This window comes from Oncorhynchus gorbuscha, linkage group LG08 (assembly GCF_021184085.1).
Source record: "Oncorhynchus gorbuscha isolate QuinsamMale2020 ecotype Even-year linkage group LG08, OgorEven_v1.0, whole genome shotgun sequence".
Taxonomy (NCBI): Eukaryota; Metazoa; Chordata; class Actinopteri; order Salmoniformes; family Salmonidae; genus Oncorhynchus; species Oncorhynchus gorbuscha.
The window spans coordinates 65,345,286-65,367,858 of NC_060180.1; the positions used below are offsets into that span (position 1 = coordinate 65,345,286).

Below are 22,573 nucleotides of genomic sequence, written 5' to 3' on the forward strand. Positions count from 1 at the left end.
TAGAGTTTTGGAATATAATATGTCTGAGAATAACAATATCGGCAAGCCAGGCATATAGCCAAAATGCTGTGATAATGTATTAGGTCTACTGAACAAACCTCATTCTTACAGAACTGTTTTTATTAGGTCAATGTTAAAACATTTTAAGTCATGTTTTGAAAAAATCTGAGCGGTAGATCTCAACTTGCTTTTTGACCGCGAAAGTGATCACTGGTGCACACCATGTATCTGATGCTGTCTGGACCAAAAGAGAATGGCATGTCATACTATTTCTGTCAAGACAGCATCAGATACAGTGGGGAGAACAAATATTTGATACACTGCCGATTTTGCAGGTTTTCCCACTTAGAAAGCATGTAGAGGTCTATGATTTTTAAATAATTAATTTGCATGACATAAGTATTTGATCACCTACAAACCAGTAAGAATTCCGTCTCTCACAGACCTGTTCGTTTTTCTTTAAGAAGCCATCCTGTTCTCCACTCATTACCTGTATTAACTGCACCTGTTTGAACTCGTTACTTGTATAAAAGACACCTGTCCACACACACATGTGGCTTTTCAAGAAGCTGATTAAACAGCATGATCATTACACAGTTGCCAATAGGTTACTCTAAAATGTGAAATTTTGTCACACAACACAATGCCACAGATGTCTCAAGTTTTGAGGGAGTGTGCAATTGGCATGCTGACTGCAAGAATGTCCACCAGAGCTGTGGCCATACAATTAAAAGTAATTTCTCTACCAGAAAAACATAGTTTTAGAGAATTTGGCAGTACGTCCAACAAGCTTCAACCGCAGACCAAGTGTATGGCATCGTGTGGGAGAGCAATTTGCTGATGTCAACATCTTGTGAACAGAATGCCCCATGGTGTTGGTTATGGAATGGGAAGGCATAAGCTACTGTCCTCGAACACAATTGCATTTTATCAATGGCAATTTGAATGCACACAGATACCGTGACAATGAGACAGCCTATAGGGAGAAGGTCAGAGACCTGGCCGTGTGTTGCCAGGACAACATCCTCTCCCTCAACGTGATCAAGACAAAGGAGATGATTGTGGACTACAGGAAAAGAAGGACCGAGCACTCCCCCCTTCTCATTGACAGGGCTGTAGTGTAGCAGGTTGAGAGATTCAAGTTCCTTGGTGTCCACATCACCAACAATCTGTCATGGTCCAAACACACCAAGACAGCCGTGAAGAGGGCATGACAACTCCTATACCACGCGGTGTCAGAGGAAGGCCCAAAGAATTGCCAAAGACTCCTTGCCCATTTGGCAATGTCTTATTTCTGATTGTCTTAACACACCACCAATAAGCTGAGCTTCTCAGTCACTTTTTCTTCACCTCACACAAGGCAACAAAGTATTTTTTTAAATTTTAATATTTAAAGTTTATGTAACAGAATAATTTTAAACCGTCCCCTCGCCCATACCCGGGCGCGAACCAGGGACCTTCTGCACACATCGACAACCGTCACCCACGAAGCATCGTTACCCATCGCTCCACAAAAGCCGCGGCCCTTGCAGAGCAAGGGGAACTACTACTTCAAGGTCTCAGAGCAAGTGACGTAACCGATTGAAACGCTATTTAGCGCGCACCGCTAACTAAGCTAGCCGTTTCACATCCGTTACACTCACCCCCCTTTTGACCTTCCTCCTTTTTCCGCAGCAACCAGTAATCCGGGTCAACAGCATCAATGTAACAGTATAACTTTACTTCCGTCCCCTCGCCCATACCCGGGCGCAAACCAGGGACCCTCTGCACACATCGACAACAGTCACCCTCGAAGCATCGTTACCCATCGTTCCACAAAAGCCGCGGCCCTTGCAGAGCAAGGGGAATTACTACTTCAAGGTCTCAGAGCAAGTGATGTAACCGATTGAAACGCTATTTAGCGCGCACCGCTAACTAAGCTAGCCGTCTCACATCCGTTACATTTACATCAAATGATAGTTCCTCTGGATTTGAAAAATATTTTCAAAACTCCCGGCCTCGATGTGAAAGAGCAAAATATCATGATCTGATGATCCCATATATCCAGTGGAAGCATTATAAAAATCAGCTGTCTGTCCCGAGCTCACTGGCGCAGGAAACTCTGAGGGCTTGGAATAGGCTCGTTCAGTGGAGACCAACCCTTTCTGAGTGAAGATCACTTCCTGAGTCAAAATGCAAGCCGAGATCTACGGCTCAGATTTATTTTATTTTTACATTACTTAAAAAATGTAAGCCTATGCAACATTAACCTTTTAAAAACAGTACTGTAACAATGAGGTTTGTGCAGTAGGCTATATGCCAAATACATTATCTCCGCATATTGGCTTTGCTTGAATTGTCGTGATATTGCACTGTGGTTCTGACCATTTAAAAAAGATATATATTTCAAAATTTGAGGTAGGCTATATGATCACACTCGTAATAGATCAGTTGTTGTATTACCCGTGAGGCACAGCTGAGCGAGCATACATGTAAATATTTTACTGGGCTGATGGGGCCTGCATCTGATGGTCAGTCTTAGTGCAACCTGGTCTCATAGCATAACCTTAACCCTTTTAGCTAACTCTTCCCCTAACCCAAACCTTAACCCTTTAACCTAACTCCTAAACTTAACTCGAACCTTAACCCTAACCCCTAGTAAATGTTACCGAGCGAGCGAAAATAAGACATCTAGCTAGAATTTGTAATATATCATACGTTTTGCAAATTTGTAATATATTCTCCATTTAGAAAATTCGTAACATTGTACATTTTGCAAATCGGAACATACGATACATACCACGGAACATACGATACATACCGCGGAACATACCATACGATACATACCACGGAACATACCATATGATACATACCACGGAACATACGATACATACCACGGAACATACCATACATACCACGGAACATACCATACGATACATACCACGGAACATACCATACGATACATACCACGGAACATACCATACGATACATACCACGGAACGTACCATACGATACATACCACGGAACGTACCATACGATACATACCACGGAACGTACCATACGATAAATACCACGGAACGTACCATACGATAAATACCACGGAACGTACCATACGATAAATACCACGGAACGTACCATATGATACATACCACGGAACATACCATACGATACATACCATACGATACATACCACGGAACGTACCATACGATACGTACCATACGATACATACCACGGAACGTACCATTCGATACATACCACGGAACGTACCACGAACGTACCATACGACACATACCACGGAACATACCATACGAAATTAATACATAACATATCATCTTAAATAATGTTGCAGATTTACATACAAAATAATACAAAATGCTCGGAGACCAGGTTGCTCAGCAGAGAGAGAGAGCAAGAGGAGACGGGTCCGCCTCTCAACGTCCCTCCGCTCTCCCTTTCCTCTGTTGACACTGACCAAAAAGAGACACCTTCTTCCAGCTGATGGTGAAACTTGAGTAGTACAGCATTATTCCTGCATAATGCACAAATTCATGTTGTTACTCCTATGAACAGAGAAAGTGAAATATTAAAAAGACCCAATCTGCTAATAATAATGCAAGCCTATCAATAGACTTTCCAACTCATTCATTACAGCTGCAGTGTTGGTTGTCGTGTGAGTGGAAGTTTGAAGAATGCACATTTTAATAGCCTCTAAAAGTGTTGAATAAAAAATGTTGACAGTGCTGAGTAAGAACTTAAACATGAACTCACTCATAAAAACAGCATCTCTTTGCTGTATTCTTTGGTCATGATTTGAAACATTTTGAAATATCACAGTATCAACAATGCTGTGGACATTTTTTTAAGCCTGCTGCTTTACTGTACACACGGTAATCTGACCCATCCGATTGGCCAGGGCTAGGCCTATAGTGCACTTAATTTGCTTTCCGGGAAGGCAGAGTTTGTTGCTTCAGACACATGAAATGGTTCAAAATGAGAACACTTCAAGGAATTTAGCTCACTTCTTGGTGACACTCGAGCTGAGGTCAGGAAAGATGAACACCTTGCATCCGCAGAAATGTGGCTGGTCTCTCTCTGCCCTGCCTCTTGAGGATGCGCTCCGTGTCACAGTAATAATGAAAACGGATGATAAACACTCTAGGCTTGGAGTTGTCGTCTCCGCCCACTGGGGAAGGGACAATGCGGTGGGCTCTGTCCAGCTTCGGGGTAGATGGAACGATGGCCCGGAACTAGCACCTCCGCGAAGAAGTCTGACATGAACTTAACTGAGTTCCCGCCAAGTTTCTCTGGTATACCAACAACCCGAAGATTGCAACGATGAGAATGGGATTCCAGGGCATCGGTCTTGTTAATCAGTTTTTGGGCAACCATTTTCTCATTCTAATTTTCTCACTATGCGGTTACTGCCATCACACAGGTCATGTTCAAAGCCGTTAAGTTGGTGACCTTGTTCATCCACAGCGGCTCGGACACCATCGAGGGCGGCGGAGAAGGTGGCCAGAGCAGCATCGATGACAGTTTTGAGCTGAGTGGCAATGGTAGCTGTAATTTCCGAGATCAGAACCATACAGAAGTTCTGAAGATCTGTGGGGAGTGTGACCACGTGAGACTGCGTAACGGTTGGACTGGAGTCGGTGCTAGTACAATTCACGTTTGCCATCGCGGTTGAAACGTTAGTTACAGGTCTTCTGCTCCTAAGATCATGTGACATTTAAATAAAAAAGGTAACTTACGAACTCATCAATCAAATCTGCTATGTAAGAAAATGGAATGCAAAGTAAAAATTTGCCAAAATTAACTAATGCGTAAGAGCCTCATCCACAAGCCTCTTCTCCATTCACATGCTCAACCGGAAGCCCCTCCATTTTGTTTTTGATTTATTTGTACTATTGCCTTTTGAATATTTCATACCTAACATTATCTGACTCCATGTTTGCTTATTCTTTTGTTTCTTCACTCTCTTTATTCAGTTACAGAAGACCCAGTATTTACAGTTGGGACAAAACCGTGGGCAGTATTATGGCGGATCATTGCCAAATGTCAATCAGATTGGAAATGGCACCATTGACATGCCTTTTCAGGTAAGTGTGTTTGTCAGACTCTGATTTGAAATATTTGTGGTCTTACCCTAAATTGAACACGTTTACTCTTTTGTTGACATATATTTGGCTATCATTTACAGTTGAAGTTTACATACACCTTAGCCAAATACATTTAAACTCAGTTTTTCACAATTCCTGACATTTCATCCTAGTAAAAAACCCCTGTCTTAGGTCAGTTAGGATCACCACTTTATTTTAAGAATGTGAAATGTCAGAATAATAGTAGAGTGAATGATTTATTTCAGCTTTTATTTCTTTCATCACATTCCCAGTGTGTCAGAAGTTTACATACACTCAATTAGTATTTGGTAGCATTGCCTTTAAATTGTTTAACTTGGATCAAACGTTTCGGGTAGCCTTCCACAAGCTTCCCACAATAAGTTGGGTGAATTTCGGCCCATTTCTTCTGACAGAGCTGGAGTCAGGTTTGTAGGCCTCCTTGCTCGCACATGCTTTTTCAGTTCTGCCCACAAATTTTCTATAGGATTGAGGTCAGGGCTTTGTGATGGCCACTCCAATACCTTGACTTTGTTGTCCTTAAGCCATTTTGCCACAACTTTGGAAGTATGCTTGAGGTCATTGTCCATTTGGCAGACACAGCCTAGTGGTTAGAGCGTTGGACTAGTAACCGAAAGGTTGCAAGTTTGAATCCCCGAGCTGACAAGGTAAAAATCTGTCGTTCTGCCCCTGAACAATTTTATTTTTTTTATTTCACCTTTATTTAACCAGGTAGGCAAGTTGAGAACAAGTTCTCATTTACAATTGCGACCTGGCCAAGATAAAGCAAAGCAGTTCGACAGATACAACGACACAGAGTTACACATGGAGTAAAACAAACATACAGTCAATAATACAGTATAAACAAGTCTATATACAATGTGAGCAAATGAGGTGAGAAGGGAGGTAAAGGCAAAAAAAGGCCATGGTGGCAAAGTAAATACAATATAGCAAGTAAAACACTGGAATGGTAGTTTTGCAATGGAAGAATGTGCAAAGTAGACATAAAAATAATGGGGTGCAAAGGAGCAAAATAAATTAATTAATTAAATACAGTTGGGAAAGAGGTAGTTGTTTGGGCTAAATTTAGGTGGGCTATGTACAGGTGCAGTAATCTGAAAGATGCTCTGACAGTTGGTGCTTAAAGCTAGTGAGGGAGATAAGTGTTTCCAGTTTCAGAGATTTTTGCAGTTCGATCCAGTCACTGGCAGCAGAGAACTGGAAGGAGAGGCGGCCAAAGAAAGAATTGGTTTTGGGGGTGACCAGAGAGATATTGTTATGCAGGTGAATGAGGACCCAAAAGCGACTTGGCGAAAACAGAGTCTTTATTCCAGTAAAGGAAATATGCAATACTCCTAGACAAATCGGAGCGGTAAACAAAGCATAAAAAAACTAATTCCACTCGTAGTGACGAGGACAGACTGGAGACTCGACCATAAACTGTAGGTTGCCTCGGGAAGGCACCGACCGTAGCAGACTCAGACACCTGCTCACACGCAGCATCTGAGGAAAACACGACACGACAGGGCGAGACAAAGACACAGCACGGTGAACAATATACAAGGATCCGACAGGACAGAAACGGAAAACAAGGGGAGAAATAGGGACTCTAATCAGAGGGCAAGATACGGAACAGGTGTGAAAAGATTAGATGATTGATTAGGGGAATAGGAACAGCTGGGAGCAGGAACGGAACGATAGAGAGAAGAGAGAGAGGGAGGGAGAGAGAAAAAAGGGAACGAACCTAAAAAGACCAGCAGGGGGAAAACGAACAGAAGGGAAAGCAAAATGACAAGACAATATAAGACAAAACATGACAGATATACCTGCTGGAGCGTGTGCTACAGGTGGGAGATGCTATGGTGACCAGCGAGCTGAGATAAGGGGGGACTTTACCTAGCAGGGTCTTGTAGATGACATGGAGCCAGTGGGTTTGGCGACGAGTATGATGCGAGGGCCAGCCAACGAGAGCGTACAGGTCGCAATGGTGGGTAGTATATGGGGCTTTGGTGACAAAACGGATTGCACTGTGATAGACTGCATCCAATTTGTTGAGTAGGGTATTGGAGGCTATTTTGTAAATGACATCGCCAAAGTCGAGGATTGGTAGGATGGTCAGTTTTACAAGGGTATGTTTGGCAGCATGAGTGAAGGATGCTTTGTTGCGAAATAGGAAGCCAATTCTAGATTTAACTTTGGATTGGAGATGTTTGATATGGGTCTGGAAGGAGAGTTTACCGTCTAACCAGACACCTAAGTATTTGTAGTTGTCCACGTATTCTAAGTCAGAGCCGTCCAGAGTAGTGATGTTGGACAGGCGGGTAGGTGCAGGTAGCGATCGGTTGAAGAGCATGGATTTAGTTTTACTTGTATTTAAGAGCAATTGGAGGCCACGGAAGGAGAGTTGTATGGCATTGAAGCTTGCCTGGAGGGTTGTTAACACAGTGTCCAAAGAAGGGCCGGAAGTATACAGAATGGTGTCGTCTGCGTAGAGGTGGATCAGGGACTCACCAGCAGCAAGAGCGACCTCATTGATGTATACAGAGAAGAGAGTCGATCCAAGAATTGAACCCTGTGGCACCCCCATAGAGACTGCCAGAGGTCCGGACAGCAGACCCTCCGATTTGACACACTGAACTCTATCAGAGAAGTAGTTGGTGAACCAGGCGAGGCAATCATTTGAGAAACCAAGGCTGTCGAGTCTGCCGATGAGGATGTGGTGGTTGACAGAATCGAAAGCCTTGGCCAGATCAATGAATACGGCTGCACAGTAATGTTTCTTATCGATGGCGGTTAAGATATCGTTTAGGACCTTGAGCGTGGCTGAGGTGCACCCATGACCAGCTCTGAAACCAGATTGCATAGCAGAGAAGGTATGGTTAGATTCGAAATGGTCGGTAATCTGTTTGTTGACTTGGCTTTCGAAGACCTTAGAAAGGCATGGTAGGATAGATATAGGTCTGTAGCAGTTTGGGTCAAGAGTGTCCCCCCCTTTGAAGTGGGGGATGACCGCAGCTGCTTTCCAATCTTTGGGAATCTCAGACGACACGAAAGAGAGGTTGAACAGGCTAGTAATAGGGGTGGCAACAATTTCGGCAGATAATTTTAGAAAGAAAGGGTCCAGATTGTCTAGCCCGGCTGATTTGTAGGGGTCCAGATTTTTCAGCTCTTTCAGAACATCAGCTGAATGGATTTGGGAGAAGGAGAAATGGGGAAGGCTTGGGCGAGTTGCTGTTGGGGGTGCAGTGCTGTTGACCGGGGTAGGAGTAGCCAGGTGGAAAGCATGGCCAGCCGTAGAAAAATGCTTATTGAAATTCTCAATTATGGTGGATTTATCAGTGGTGACAGTGTTTCCTATCTTCAGTGCAGTGGGCAGCTGGGAAGAGGTGTTCTTATTTTCCATGGACTTTACAGTGTCCCAGAACTTTTTTGAGTTAGTGTTGCAGGAAGCAAATTTCTGCTTGAAAAGCTAGCCTTGGCTTTTCTAACTGCCTGTGTATAACGGTTTCTAGCTTCCCTGAATAGCTGCATATCACGGGGGCTGTTCGATGCTAATGCAGAACGCCATAGGATGTTTTTGTGTTGGTTAAGGGCAGTCAGGTCTGGGGAGAACCAAGGGCTATATCTGTTCCTGGTTCTAAATTTCTTGAATGGGGCATGTTTATTTAAGATGGTTAGGAAGGCATTTAAAAAAAATATCCAGGCATCCTCTACTGACGGGATGAGATCAATATCCTTCCAGGATACCCCGGCCAGGTCGATTAGAAAGGCCTGCTCGCTGAAGTGTTTCAGGGAGCGTTTTACAGTGATGAGTGGAGGTCGTTTGACCGCTGACCCATTACGAATGCAGGCAATGAGGCAGTGATCGCTGAGATCTTGGTTGAAGACAGCAGAGGTGTATTTAGAGGGGAAGTTGGTTAGGATGATATCTATGAGGGTGCCCGTGTTTAAGGCTTTGGGGGGGTACCTGGTAGGTTCATTGATAATTTGAGTGAGATTGAGGGCATCAAGTTTAGATTGTAGGATGGCTGGGGTGTTAAGCATGTTCCAGTTTAGGTCGCCTAGCAGCACGAGCTCTGAAGATAGATGGGGGGCAATCAGTTCACATATGGTGTCCAGAGCACAGCTGGGGGCAGAGGGTGGTCTATAGCAGGCGGCAACGGTGAGAGACTTGTTTTTAGAGAGGTGGATTTTTAGAAGTAAAAGTTCAAATTGTTTGGGTACAGACCTGGATAGTAGGACAGAACTCTGCAGGCTATCTTTGCAGTAGATTGCAACACTGCCCCCTTTGGCAGTTCTATCTTGTCTGAAAATGTTGTAATTTGGAATTAAAATTTCCGAATTTTTGGTGGTCTTCCTAAGCCAGGATTCAGACACAGCTAGAACATCCGGGTTGGGGAGGAGGCTTCTAATGTTAACATGCATGAAACCAAGGCTATTACGGTTACAGAAGTCATCAAAAGAGAGCGCCTGGGGAATAGGAGTGGAGCTAGGCATTGCAGGGCCTGGATTCACCTCTACATCGCCAGAGGAACATAGGAGGAGAAGAATAAGGGTACGGCTAAAAGCAATAAGAATTGGTCGTCTATAACGTCTGGAACAGAGAGTAAAAGGAGGTTTCTGGGGGCGATAAAATAGCATCAAGGTATAATGTACAGACAAATGTATGGTAGGATGTGAATACAGTGGAGGTAGATCTAGGTATTGAGTGATGAAGAGAGAGATATTAACAAGGCAGTTAATCCACTGTTCCTAGGCTTGCCTAGTTTAATAAAGGTACAATTTAAAAAATAAAAATAAAAACAAGCTTAAACTTCCTGACTGATGTCTTGAGATGTTGCTTCAATATATCCACATCATTTTCCTCCCTCGTGGTGCCATATATTTTGCGACGTGCACCAGTCCCTCCTGCAGCAAAGCACCCCCACAACATGATGCTGCCACCCCCGTGCGTCACGGTTGGGATGGTGTTCTTCGGCTTGCAAGCCTCCCCCTTTTTCCTCCAAACATAACGATGGTCATTATGGCCAAACAGTTATATTTTTGTTTCATCAGAACAGAGGACATTTCTCCAAAAAGTACAATCTTTGTCCCCATGCGCAATTGCAAACCGTAGTCTGGCTTTTTTAAGGGCGGTTTTGGAGCAGTGGCTTCTTCCTTGCTGAGCGGCCTTTCAGGTTATATTGATGTAGGACTTGTTCTACATTGGATATAGATACTTTTGTACCTGTTTCCTCCAGCATCTTCACAAGGTCCTTTGCTGTTGTTCTGGGATTGATTTTCACTTTTTGCACCAAAGTACATTCGTCTCTAGGAGACAGAATGTATCTCCTTCCTCAGCGGTTTGACGGCTGTGTGGTCCCATGGTGTTTATACTTGTGTACTATTGTTTGTACAGATGAACATGGTACCTTAAGGCGTTTGGAAATTGCTGCCAAGGATGAACCAGACTTGTGGCTGTCTACAATTCTTTTTCTGAGGTCTTTTTCTTTTGATTTTCCCATGATGTCAAGTAAAGAGGCACTGAATTTGAAGGTAGGCCTTGAAATACATCCACAGGTACACCTCCAATTGACTCAAATGATGTCAATTAGCCTATCAGAAGCTTCTAAAGCCATGACATCATTTTCTGGAATTTTTCAAGTTGTCTAAAGGCACAGTCAACTTAGTGTATGTAAACTTCTGACCCACTGGAATTGTGATACAGTGAATTAATTATAAGTGAAATATTCTGTCTGTAAATAATTGTTGGAAAAATGACTTGTGTAATCACAAAGTAGATGTCCTAACCGACTTGCCAAAACTATAGTTTTTTAACAAGAAATTTGTGGAGTGGTTGAAAAACCTAAGTGTATGTAAACTTCCGACTTCAACTGTATCTATGTAGCTTGTGACTGGTTTGTTTTGTTGGGGTCTGCAGACTCCCTTTCAAGGTTCAGGTGACACCAGCAGGACAACACGGCATCATGGATTGGTTGACAGAGTTTACCGGGACAGAAACCGCATCACATCTCCACACGGAAGGCCCCTCGACAAACATGGACGCCAAATATCCTTTACTGTCGATTTACGTGACTGTATTTTTATTACACTTAATTTTACAGTCTCTTATGCAACGGAAATTTGATTACGAATGACATGGTAATATGGTAATTACACTAATAATATAGTAATTATCTGGTAATTACCTATTTATTGAAGCAAGTTTCACTTTGTAACATCTTTAACCAATGTACTTCAATAGCATAGACTGTACTCTATGGCGCCATGGCGTTTTACATCGTTGACTTCAGTTGTGCGATGCTACAGATTTGTATTGCCCTTAACCAGGGGTCTCACATTGATAGCTGTCCGTATGGCTCGGTGTATCTGTCACCCCCACCCGACACCAGCTGGAGGAGGTAAGATAATCCAACTATGTTGTGGCATGTGATACTGTTTCGATTTCTTGGTGAAATGTCCCTTGACTTTTCACAACTGATACATTTAGTCACCCCTAAGTGGTGTAAGTCTCTTTCCCTGTGCTATAGGACAAATTAGGTGGTGTATGTCTATTTCCCTGTGCTATAGGACAAATTAGGTGGTGTATGTCTATTTCCCTGTGCTATAGGACAAACTAGGTGGTGTATGTCTATTTCCCTGTGCTATAGGACAAACTAGGTGGTGTATGTCTCTTTCCCTGTGCTATAGGACAAACTCGGACTCTGCATTGCATCAGAGCACTTTGAACCCGCAGGATATTTTTGCAGGAGGCTCACAGGACTTGCAGCTTAAACGAGGTGCGTCGGGATTTGAACTTAATATACTTTATATGAGTTTTATAAACTGAACAAAAATATAAAACGCAACATGCAACAATTTCAAATATTTTACTAAATTCGTGGAAGGAAATCAGTCAATTCAAATAAATAAATTAGGCCGTAATCTATGGATTACGCATGACTGGGAATACAGATATGCATCCGTTGGTCACAGATACCTTTAAAAAAAAAAGGTAGGTGCTTGGATCAGAAAACCGGTTGGTATCTGGTGTGACCACCATTTGCCTTATGCAGTGTGACATCTCCTTCACATAGAATTGATCAGGCTGTTGATTGTGGCCTGCGGAATGTTGTCCCACTCCTCTTCAATGGCTGTGCGAAGTTGCTGGATATTAGCGGGAACTGGAACATGTCGATCAAGGGCATCCCAAACATACTCAATCAGTGACATGTCTGGTGAGTATGCAGGCCATGGAGGATCTGGGACTTTTTTAGCTTCCAGGAATTGTGTACAGATCCTTGCGACATGGGGCCGTGCATAATCATGCTGAAACATGAGGTGATGGCGGTGGATGATTGGCACTCTGTGCATTCAAATCGCCATCATTAAAATGCAATTGTGTTAGTTGTCTGTAGTTTATGCCTGACCCCACCGCCACCATGGGGCGCTCTGTTCACAATGTTGAATTCAGCAAACCGCTTGCCCACACAACGCCATACATGAGGTCTGCGGATGTGAGGCCTGTTGGACGTACTGCCAAACTCTCTAAGAAATGAACATTCAATTCTCTGGCAACAGCTCTGATGGACATTCCTGCAGTCAGCATGCCAATTGCACACTCCTTCAAAACTTGAGACATCTGTGGCTTTGTGTGACAAAACTGGACATTTTTAGTGGCCTTTTATTGTCCCCAGAACAAGATGCACCTGTGTAATTATCATGCTGTTTAATCAGCTCATTGATATGCCTAAAGCCACATCTGTCAGGAGGATGGATTATCTTAGCAAAGGAGAAATGCTCACTAACAGGGATGTAAGCAAATTTGTGCACCACATTTTTGAGAAATAAGCTTTCTGTGCGTATGGAACATTTCAAGGGATCTTTTATTTCAGCTCATGAAAGATTGGACCAACACTGTACATGTTACCTTTGTAGTTTTGTTCAGTATAACATTACCATTAGTTCATCATTAGATTTGGGTCTTCTTTCTGGTCAGGTGGTTAACAGAAACTCTTGGCCCTACAATGCCCCAGTGCTCTGTTTCCAGTTTGTAGGTTTAATAATGATTTTTTAATCCAGCGCAAATGTAATTAACACTGTCATTATGAGGAAGGTGATATACGATGTATTGATGATGAAATATTTCTTCATGGCTTTGCCGGCTACCGTTCATTGTACTATTGAATACTCTGGTGTACATGATAAAATACTTCAGCCCTTGTCTTTAAAGGTTGTAGACATTACTCATAGGATGAATATGAATATCCAAGTGATTCTCAATGTGACATACTAATGGCTGTCTGACGCGTATTCCTTTTATTGAGAAACTTGTTTGAAAAATAATATCAAATTCCTTCATGTATTGATTTAATTTTCCTTTCACTGTTATGGCAAGATGAATATAAGGCTATTTCAATATGTATTTTTTTTGCTTTTTAAAATTCTAGATAAGTGACAATTAGATGAATTGAACCCCCTCTCATTTTCTCTCTCTTTCTCCCTCTCGTCCTTTCTTTTCCTCTCCAGTGCTTCTGCTTCATGTACCAGGGCCAGAAGACACAGAATCAGATATGGACAAAGACGAACAAAAACAGAACTGGGATGGCAAAAAGGTGAAGTGCACTCACATCTGGTGATATATCTTAACTCCATTGTTCTACAGCTCTGAGTTCTATTGTATTGTTCTATAGCTCTGAGTTATATTGTATTGTTCTACAGCTCTGAGTTCTATTGTATTGTTCTATACAGCTCTGAGTTATATTGTATTGTTCTACAGCTCTGAGTTCTATTGTATTGTTCTACAGCTCTGAGTTCTATTGTATTGTTCTACGGCTCTGAGTTCTATTGTATTGTTCTACGGCTCTGAGTTCTATTGTATTGTTCTACAGCTCTGAGTTCTATTGTATTGTTCTACAGCTCTGAGTTCTATTGTATTGTTCTACAGCTCTGAGTTCTATTGTATTGTTCTACAGCTCTGAGTTCTATTGTATTGTTCTACAGCTCTGAGTTCTACTGTATTGTTCTACAGCTCTGAGTTCTATTGTACTGTTCTACAGCTCTGGTGTCTATTATATTGTTCTACAGCTCTGGGTTATATTGTACTGTTCTACAGCTCTGGTGTCTATTGTATTGTTATACAGTTCAGGGTTCTATTGTATTGTTCTACAGCTCTTGGTTCTAATGTATTGTTCTACAGCTCTGGGTTCTATTGTAATTATTATACAGCTCTGGGTTCTATTGTATTGTTATACAGCTCAGAGTTCTATTGTATTGTTATGCAGCTCTGAGTTCTATTGTATTATTCTACAGCTCTGAGTTCTACTGTATTGTTCTACAGCTCTGAGTTCTATTGTACTGTTCTACAGCTCTGGTGTCTATTATATTGTTCTACAGCTCTGAGTTATATTGTACTGTTCTACAGCTCTGGTGTCTATTGTATTGTTATACAGCACTTGATTCTATTGTATTGTTATACAGTTCTGGGTTCTATTGTATTGTTATACAGTTCTGGGTTCTATTGTATTGTTATACAGCACTTGATTCTATTGTATTGTTATACAGTTCTGGGTTCTATTGTATTGTTATACAGCACTTGATTCTATTGTATTGTTATACAGCTCTGGGTTCTATTGTACTGTTATACAGCACTTGATTCTATTGTATTGTTATACAGCACTGGATTCTATTGTATTGTTATACAGCTCTGGGTTGTATTGTATTGTTATACAGCTCTGGGTTCTATTGTATTGTTATACAGCTCTGGATTCTATTGTATTGTTATACAGCACTGGATTCTATTGTATTGTTATACAGCACTGGATTCTATTGTATTGTTATACAGCACTGGATTCTATTGTATTGTTATACAGCTCTGGGTTCTATTGTATTGTTATACAGCACTGGATTCTATTGTATTGTTATACAGCACTGGATTCTATTGTATTGTTATACAGCACTGGATTCTATTGTACTGTTCTACAGCTCTGGTGTCTATTATATTGTTCTACAGCTCTGAGTTATATTGTACTGTTCTACAGCTCTGGTGTCTATTGTATTGTTATACAGCACTTGATTCTATTGTATTGTTATACAGTTCTGGGTTCTATTGTATTGTTATACAGCTCTGGGTTATAGTGTATTGTTATTCAGCTCTGGATTCTATTGTATTGTTCTACAGTTCAGGGTTCTATTGTATTGTTATACAGCACTGGATTCTATTGTATTGTTATACAGCTCTGGGTTGTATTGTATTGTTATACAGCTCTGGGTTCTATTGTATTGTTATACAGCTCTGGGTTCTATTGTATTGTTATACAGCACTGGATTCTATTGTATTGTTATACAGCACTGGATTCTATTGTATTGTTATACAGCACTGGATTCTATTGTTCTGTTCTACAGCTCTGGTGTCTTTTATATTGTTCTACAGTTCAGGGTTCTATTGTATTGTTATACAGCTCTGGGTTCTATTGTATTGTTACACAGCTCTGGGTTCTATTGTATTGTTATACAGTTCAGGGTTCTATTGTATTGTTATACAGCTCTGGGTTCTATTGTATTGTTATACAGCTCTGGGTTCTATTGTATTGTTATACAGCTCTGGGTTCTATTGTATTGTTATACAGCTCTGAGTTCTATTGTATTGTTATACAGCTCTGAGTTCTATTGTATTGTTACTGAGTTGTCATTTTTATTTTTCCCTCAGAATGTCTCATCAAGGTCCAAGGTCCCAGGAATCAAGTGAGTACTTCCACAGACTAAAATCGAACCATCCTGACTTCAGTGTAGCTTTGTGAAAGGCTGATTACGACAGCCCACGACAGTTGGCCGTTTAGTGATGATTATATGTTTTTCCAACTGATGTTTTGGGACATCATTGACATACTTCAAGAAGTGTTGTGGAGCCAGTGAGTTCTGGCTGTCTAGGATGTTATTGTTATTGTTGTTTTGAGAATGTGAACAAGGTCCCTTGCAGAAATGTTAGTACTGGGCTTATTAGAAAACAATTGGAGGCAATTTCCCTTCATTTCCTTTGGGGTCATGTTGAAAACATGAAGAGAAGTGTATATCTGGAAAGCATTTGCTTGTAACGCTTTATGCACAACTTCCTGTCCAGCTCGAAAGACCGTGTGAAAACCCACAGTGGAAATATTGCTGAAGTCGGGGAGGGGGGTATTCTCATTTATCTTCCTATGTTATTTTACATACACTGCAGCAGCCTGTGAAATCTGCTGACTGTGCATATAATACCGCTACTGTCATTATGGGGATACCAATCATATGTTTTTTCTATTTTCAGCATATTCCCGTCTCCAGATCAGGAGCTGACCGTGTCACTGATGCCTTCAGCCCAAAACACGGGCGGCGGCTCCCTGCCTGATCTGACCAACATCCAGTTCCCCCCTCCGCTGCCCACCCCCCTGGACCCCGAGGACTCTACCCTCAGCGCCTACAACAGCACGGGAAACCTGGCCACCAGCCACTCATACAGCTTCAGTTCCACCAGCCAAGGTGACCTCTCAGTCCTCCACCTCTCAATCCTCCTTCCAGAACCATAAATGTATAGAGTTTGGAAACACAGTTAGAAATTCTGAATTTTCATGTTGGCACCAGAAGTTGGGAGATGATGTCACCACATGGCAGACAGTTGGCTTATATCTTATATATGTCTCTCTGTCTAGCTTTCTATGACAGTTGGGATTCTGAAAGATATGTTTGCTGTTTTGTGTCCCGGCAGGACAGACCACAGCCCAGCAGGGCAGGCAGGACAACAACATGGTCAACCAGGACTCCCACCAGCACCAGTCCCTACAGCTCTCCCCCACCCTGTCGCCACCCCTCACCCTCGCCCAGGTAGTACGTACCGTACTCTTCCCTTCTAGCATTGCGATTGTTACATTTCCGAATTACTTTTCTAGTGTATTTACAATGATTGTACTCTGTCGTTGCCCCCCCCCCCTCTTTGAATGTATTTAAAGTAAGTTGCTATGGATAATTGGAGCACCAGTCAAATGATTAGAAGGTAATATACCAGGAGCCTTCAGAGATTCTGAACATCCAAGAGTGTTTCTGAAATTGGGGATTGTACTAAGTTTAGCCATCGCTCTACTTTCGATCACACTTTCTATCACATTTCTGTGGACATCATTTTCAGTTTTTTCCCACTGACTAATTTAGAACTCCTATGTCCATCTGTCTCAGGCGGAGACCATAGACGCCATGACACTGGAGGCACAGTTGTCCCAGTACACGTTCTTCAGCCAGCCCTCTTCTCAAGAACAACAACAGCAGCAGCAGACCACTCAAGGACTGACCAGGCTGGTCCAGCTCCCCTCCCCTCTGAACACCTCTTCCAGCCAGACACAGAACTCCATGGATATGAACTCGGTAAGCTTACCTTCTCAAACCCTTCCCTTTTCAAAACTTTCCTTATCCTACACTCCTGTCCATAGGAAAAGATAGTGCTGAAACCGACTTAGTGTTCCTACACTATTTAACCAAATGTAGTTTTTCCTGTTAAGCTATCTTTGGTTTGATCTTGAAGTCAAAGGGACTAGTCTTCTATAAGCAAGTTCTTCCACACCGATCTCAACAAACCATTTCTGTATGGACCTCGCTTTGTGCACGGGGGCATTGTCATGCTGAAACAGGAAAGGTTTTTCCCCAAACTGTTGCAACAAAATTGGAAGCACAGAATTATCTGGAATGTCATTAAACGCTGTAACGTTAAGATTTCCCTTCACTGGAACTAAGAGGCATGGAACATGGAAAAACAGCCCCAAACCATTATTCCTCCTCCAACAAACTTTAGTTGGCACTATACATTGGGGCAGGTAGCGTTCTCCTGGCATCCGCCAAACCAAGAGTCGTCCGTCGGACTGCCAGATGTTGAAGCGTGATTCATCACAGAGAACATTTCCACTGCTCCAGAGTCCAATGGTGGCAAGTTTTACAACAATCCAGCCGATGCTTGGCATTGCGAATGGTGATCGTAGGCTTGTGTGCGGCTGCTCGGCCATGGAAACCCATTTTATGAAGCTCCCGACGAACAGTTCTTGTGCCGACATTGCTTTCAGAGGCAGGTTGGAGCTCAGTAGTGAGTGTTGCAACCGAGGACAGACGATTTTTACGCGATACACTCTTCATCACTCGGCGGGTCCCGTTCTGTGTGCTTGTGTGGCCTACCACTTCACGGCTGAGACATTGTTGCTCCAAGTCGTTTTCACTTCACAATAACCACACTTACAGTTGACCGGGGCAGCTCTAGCAGGGCAGAAATTTTACGAACTGACTTGTTGGAAAGGTGGCATGCTATGACAGTGCCACGTTGAAAGTCACTGAGGTCTTCAGTACAGGCCATTCTGCTGCCAATGCTTGTCTATTGAGATTGCATGGCTGTGTGCTCGATTTTATACACCTGTCAGTGACGGGTGTGGCTGCAATAGCCGAATCAACTATGATCAACAATATAGTGGAGCATACATTTTCAGAAAGGAGCCAGTCAGTCAGCCAACCAGTAACCCAGTCAGAAACCCAGCCAGTAACCCAGCAGGTCAGCCAGCCAGTAACCCAGCAGGTCAGCCAGCCAGTAACCCAGCAGGTCAGCCAGCCAGTAACCCAGCAGGTCAGCCAGGCAGTAACCCAGCAGGTCAGCCAGGCAGTAACCCAGCAGGTCAGCCAGCCAGTAACCCAGCAGGTCAGGCAGTAACCCAGCAGGTCAGCCAGGCAGTAACCCAGCAGGTCAGCCAGGCAGTAACCCAGCAGGTCAGCCAGCCAGTAACCCACCAGGACAGCCAGCCAGTAACCCAGCAGGTCAGCCAGCCAGTAACCCAGCAGGTCAGCCAGCCAGTAACCCAGCAGGTCAGCCAGGCAGTAACCCAGCAGGTCAGCCAGCCAGTAACCCAGCTAAGACAGCCAGCCAGTAACCCAGCAGGTCAAGCCAGCCAGTAACACAGCAGGTCAGCCAGCCAGTCAGTCAGCTAGTCAGTAACCCAGCAGGTCAGCCAGTCAGTCAGTTACCCAGCAGGTCAGCCGGCCATTGATTCAGCCAGCCAGTAACCTAGCCAGTAACCCAGCAGGTCAGCCAGCCATTCAGACAATTAGCCAGTAAGTGAGTCTAACTAAAATATGATCCTGTATTAGGGCTCTTTCCCCCAACAGTACCGCAGTAGGGCTGGGTCTTCGGCCAATCAGTCTCCAACATCTCCAGTCTCCAATCAAGGCTTCTCACCTGGAGGCTCGCCTCAAGTAAGGGCGTGTGAGCAAAACCCACTGACTGTATACACTGTTTTTCCATCGTGGTTCTGTTTTCGTCGCCGGCTGGGCCCTTTGGCTGCCACTTTCGGCTGCTCTTGTGCCACCAATCCTCTGCCAACCCTATCGTCGTGTCTCACAGTGTCACTGATCCCGTTCTCCTTGCTGCTTCTCTGTCTCTGCATCCTAAGTGGCCTCGTAGCATAGGCACCAAAATGACACACGTTAGCCAGTTGGTTGAGTTTGGAAAATGTACTTGGTAGTTAACATTTAGCAACCAGAGATTACTTTTAGCCTAGAGTTTTGAATCCCTTTTAGCCTAGAGTTTTGAATCCCTTTTAGCCTAGAGTTTTGAATCCCTTTTAGCCTAGAGTTTTGAATCCCTTTTAGCCTGGAGTTTTGAATCCCTTTTAGCCTAGAGTTTTGAATCCCTTTTAGCCTAGAGTTTTGAATCCCTTTTAGCCTAGAGTTTTGAATCACTTGTGTATTGTGAAAAAACAAGAAGGAACAGGGTCCCTCCACAAGGCCCTCTAGGCTAGATGTACGCTGTAAGTTCTATATAAGTTTATAATATAAACAAACGAATCGAACTGAACATAACATTAAACAACTAAGTCATCTCTTGTTAGAGGAATCATAAAAGCTTTCACTCAGTATCTAGGCTACTAGCTAAATGCTTCGGTTGGCTTTGCCCATCGCTTCTTTCTGTCAGCTAGACGGCTAACCTACAGTGTTGTGGGTTACATGGGGTGCGACAGACAGTCCATGTGCCGTTATCATGCCCTTGCCCGCTGTTCTTTTGGCAGGGCACAGATAATGTGGTTCTGAACTGAAAGGGGCATGGCGAAGGCTGCCTTACTGAGTCTGCCTGTGAATATAATCCAATTATTTATACATTAAGGCAGATGATGAAAGCGGAAACATTTTCAGCTTTTATAAGAACATGAAATTAAAACATCAAGAGGATTACTGGATGATTTGAATGTTTTTGAAATTCTAGCTTTACCCACAAAAGGGATTTCCATATGATTTCATTCTATTCCATGATTTTATTTGATCTAAGTTAAGTTATTAAGAATTCTTAGTACAAGACATGCATGGTAACCAACTCCATACAACATTGTTGGTTGTGGGTTGATGACATTTATGAAGTTCTTTTGAGTAGTATTCAGTGCATGTTAACATTGGCTGGTTGGGCACATAACAGCAACATCTGTTGAATCATCTTTAAAGGTGAGATGGGCAGGTTACTATGATTATTAATCAACTAATGGATGAGATTGAGGTTGATTGCACAGCAAATTAATTGATGGGCTTGCGAAACATGATTCCTGCTGTGTTTGTACTGTGTCATGCTTTATCTATTGTCTAGGCAGCAGTATGTGATTGTTTGTTTTCAGGATTGCAGATGTGTGCGGTGATTTTGGTGTTGCCTGAACCCAATGGTTTGATGTGAATGTCTTGTGAATTGTGACAATTCAGTTACAGTTGTGGTGTGATTGTGCTCTCTATCTGCTCTTCTTTTCCTGTGTTTTGTCCTTGTACATTTCTATCATGGGATTGTTTTTAACAAGGGGATATGCTTGTGTTCTAGCACCACTCCATATTGGGTAGTGTATTTGCTGACTTCTATGACCAGCAACTCACATCCAGACAGACCAGTGCTCTCTCCCAACAGGTAAGGTTTAACATCCTACCTCAGAACTAATTATGCAAGCTAATATTAGTTACTTTTGATATGGCATTATATGCCAATATCTTAGTATCAAAGCACAGTATATTAATACAGGGTTTCCCAAACTCAGTCCGCAGGACCCCAGGGGGGCATGTTTTGGTTTTTGCCCTAACACAACACAGCTGATTTAAATAATCAACTAATCATCAAGCTTTGATCATTTGAACAAGCCGTGTAATGTTAGGGCAAAAACCAAAACGTGCACCCCTTAGGGTCCCCAGGACCAAGTTTAAGAAATGCTGGATTAAGGTTAGGTTTCCATTTTTACCCGTTGTACTGAATCTTTATATTGACCATTTGGCACCTGTTAATAGTAAAGAATGAGCCCTTGTCATTGAGTGTTGGCTAACCTCATGTACTGTGTTGGCTAGCCTCATGTACTGTGTTAGCTAACCTCATGTACTGTGTTGGCTATCCTCATGTTCTGTGTTGGCTAGCCTCATGTACTGTGTTGGCTAGCCTGTGTTGGCTAACCTCATGTTCTGTGTTGGCTAGCCTCATGTACTGTGTTGGCTAACCTCATGTACTGTGTTGACTAACCTCATGTTCTGTGTTGGCTAGCTTCATGTACTGTTTTCTCTGTTCCTCGAACAGCTGGAGCAGTTCAACATGACAGACAACAACAGTCTGTACAGCCAGGGCTCCACCCTCAACTACTCCCAAGCAGCCATGATAGGTTTGATGGGTAGCCACGGCAACCTGCAAGATTCCCAGCAGCTGGGCTACAGTAGCCATGGCAACATCCCCAACATCATTCTCACAGGTACTATTCTGCCACACCAGGTAGCTCACTCAAGCCTCTGCAAGGCTAGGCAGTGGAATAGAGCTCACTTAAAGTAAACACTCTCTCAATACAAAGATCTAACTTTTGTTATGTCTAGGGGTCCAATGCATGCCTTGCTCTACCATAAGCTGTATGAATGTTTGCATTTAGCATGAAAGTGAGTGTAAGCAGACTGGCTCTAACCAGAATAGAAAGAGGAGTGGGGGGTCCCAGTGCACAACTGAGCAAGAGGACAAGTACATTAAGAGTGTCTAGTTTCCTCAAAGGGCAGCTTTATTAAATAGTCCCGGCAAAATGCCAGTCTCAACGTCAACAGTGAAGAGGCGACTCAGGGATGCTGGCCTTCTAGGCAGAGTTCCTCTGTCCAGTGTCTGCGTTCTTTTGCCCATCTTAATCTTTTCTTTTTATTGGTCAGTCTGAGATATGGTTTTATCTTTGCAAATCTGCCTAGAAGGCCAGGATCCCAGAGTCGCCTCTTCATTGTTGACGTTGAGACTGGTGTTTTGTGGGTACTATTTAATTAAGCTGCCAGTTGACGACTTGTGAGGCGTCTGTTTCTCAAACTAGACACTAATGTACGTGTCCTCTTGCTCAGTTGTGCACTGGGGCCTCCCACTCCTCTTTCTATTCTGGTTGGAGACCAGCGCTGTTCTGTGGAGGGAGTAGTACACAGCTTTGTACGAGATCTTCAGTTTCTTGGCAATTTCTCGCATGGAATAGCCT

At 43.0% G+C, this 22,573-nt stretch overlaps 1 protein-coding gene across 1 annotated transcript in view; it reads left to right on the forward strand.

Moving 5' to 3' along the window:
- LOC124042013 (CREB-regulated transcription coactivator 1-like) overlaps positions 1–22,573 on the forward strand; it is a 50,116-nt gene that overhangs the window by 21,543 nt on the left and 6,000 nt on the right. The window contains exons 2-12 of the mRNA XM_046360278.1: positions 4,968–5,078; positions 11,017–11,145; positions 11,436–11,497; positions 11,787–11,875; positions 13,605–13,690; positions 15,784–15,818; positions 16,378–16,589; positions 16,816–16,931; positions 17,280–17,465; positions 20,926–21,009; positions 21,661–21,829. Coding sequence (XP_046216234.1) covers positions 4,968–5,078; positions 11,017–11,145; positions 11,436–11,497; positions 11,787–11,875; positions 13,605–13,690; positions 15,784–15,818; positions 16,378–16,589; positions 16,816–16,931; positions 17,280–17,465; positions 20,926–21,009; positions 21,661–21,829 — 1,279 coding nt within the window. The remainder of the gene's footprint in view (positions 1–4,967; positions 5,079–11,016; positions 11,146–11,435; positions 11,498–11,786; positions 11,876–13,604; positions 13,691–15,783; positions 15,819–16,377; positions 16,590–16,815; positions 16,932–17,279; positions 17,466–20,925; positions 21,010–21,660; positions 21,830–22,573) is intronic.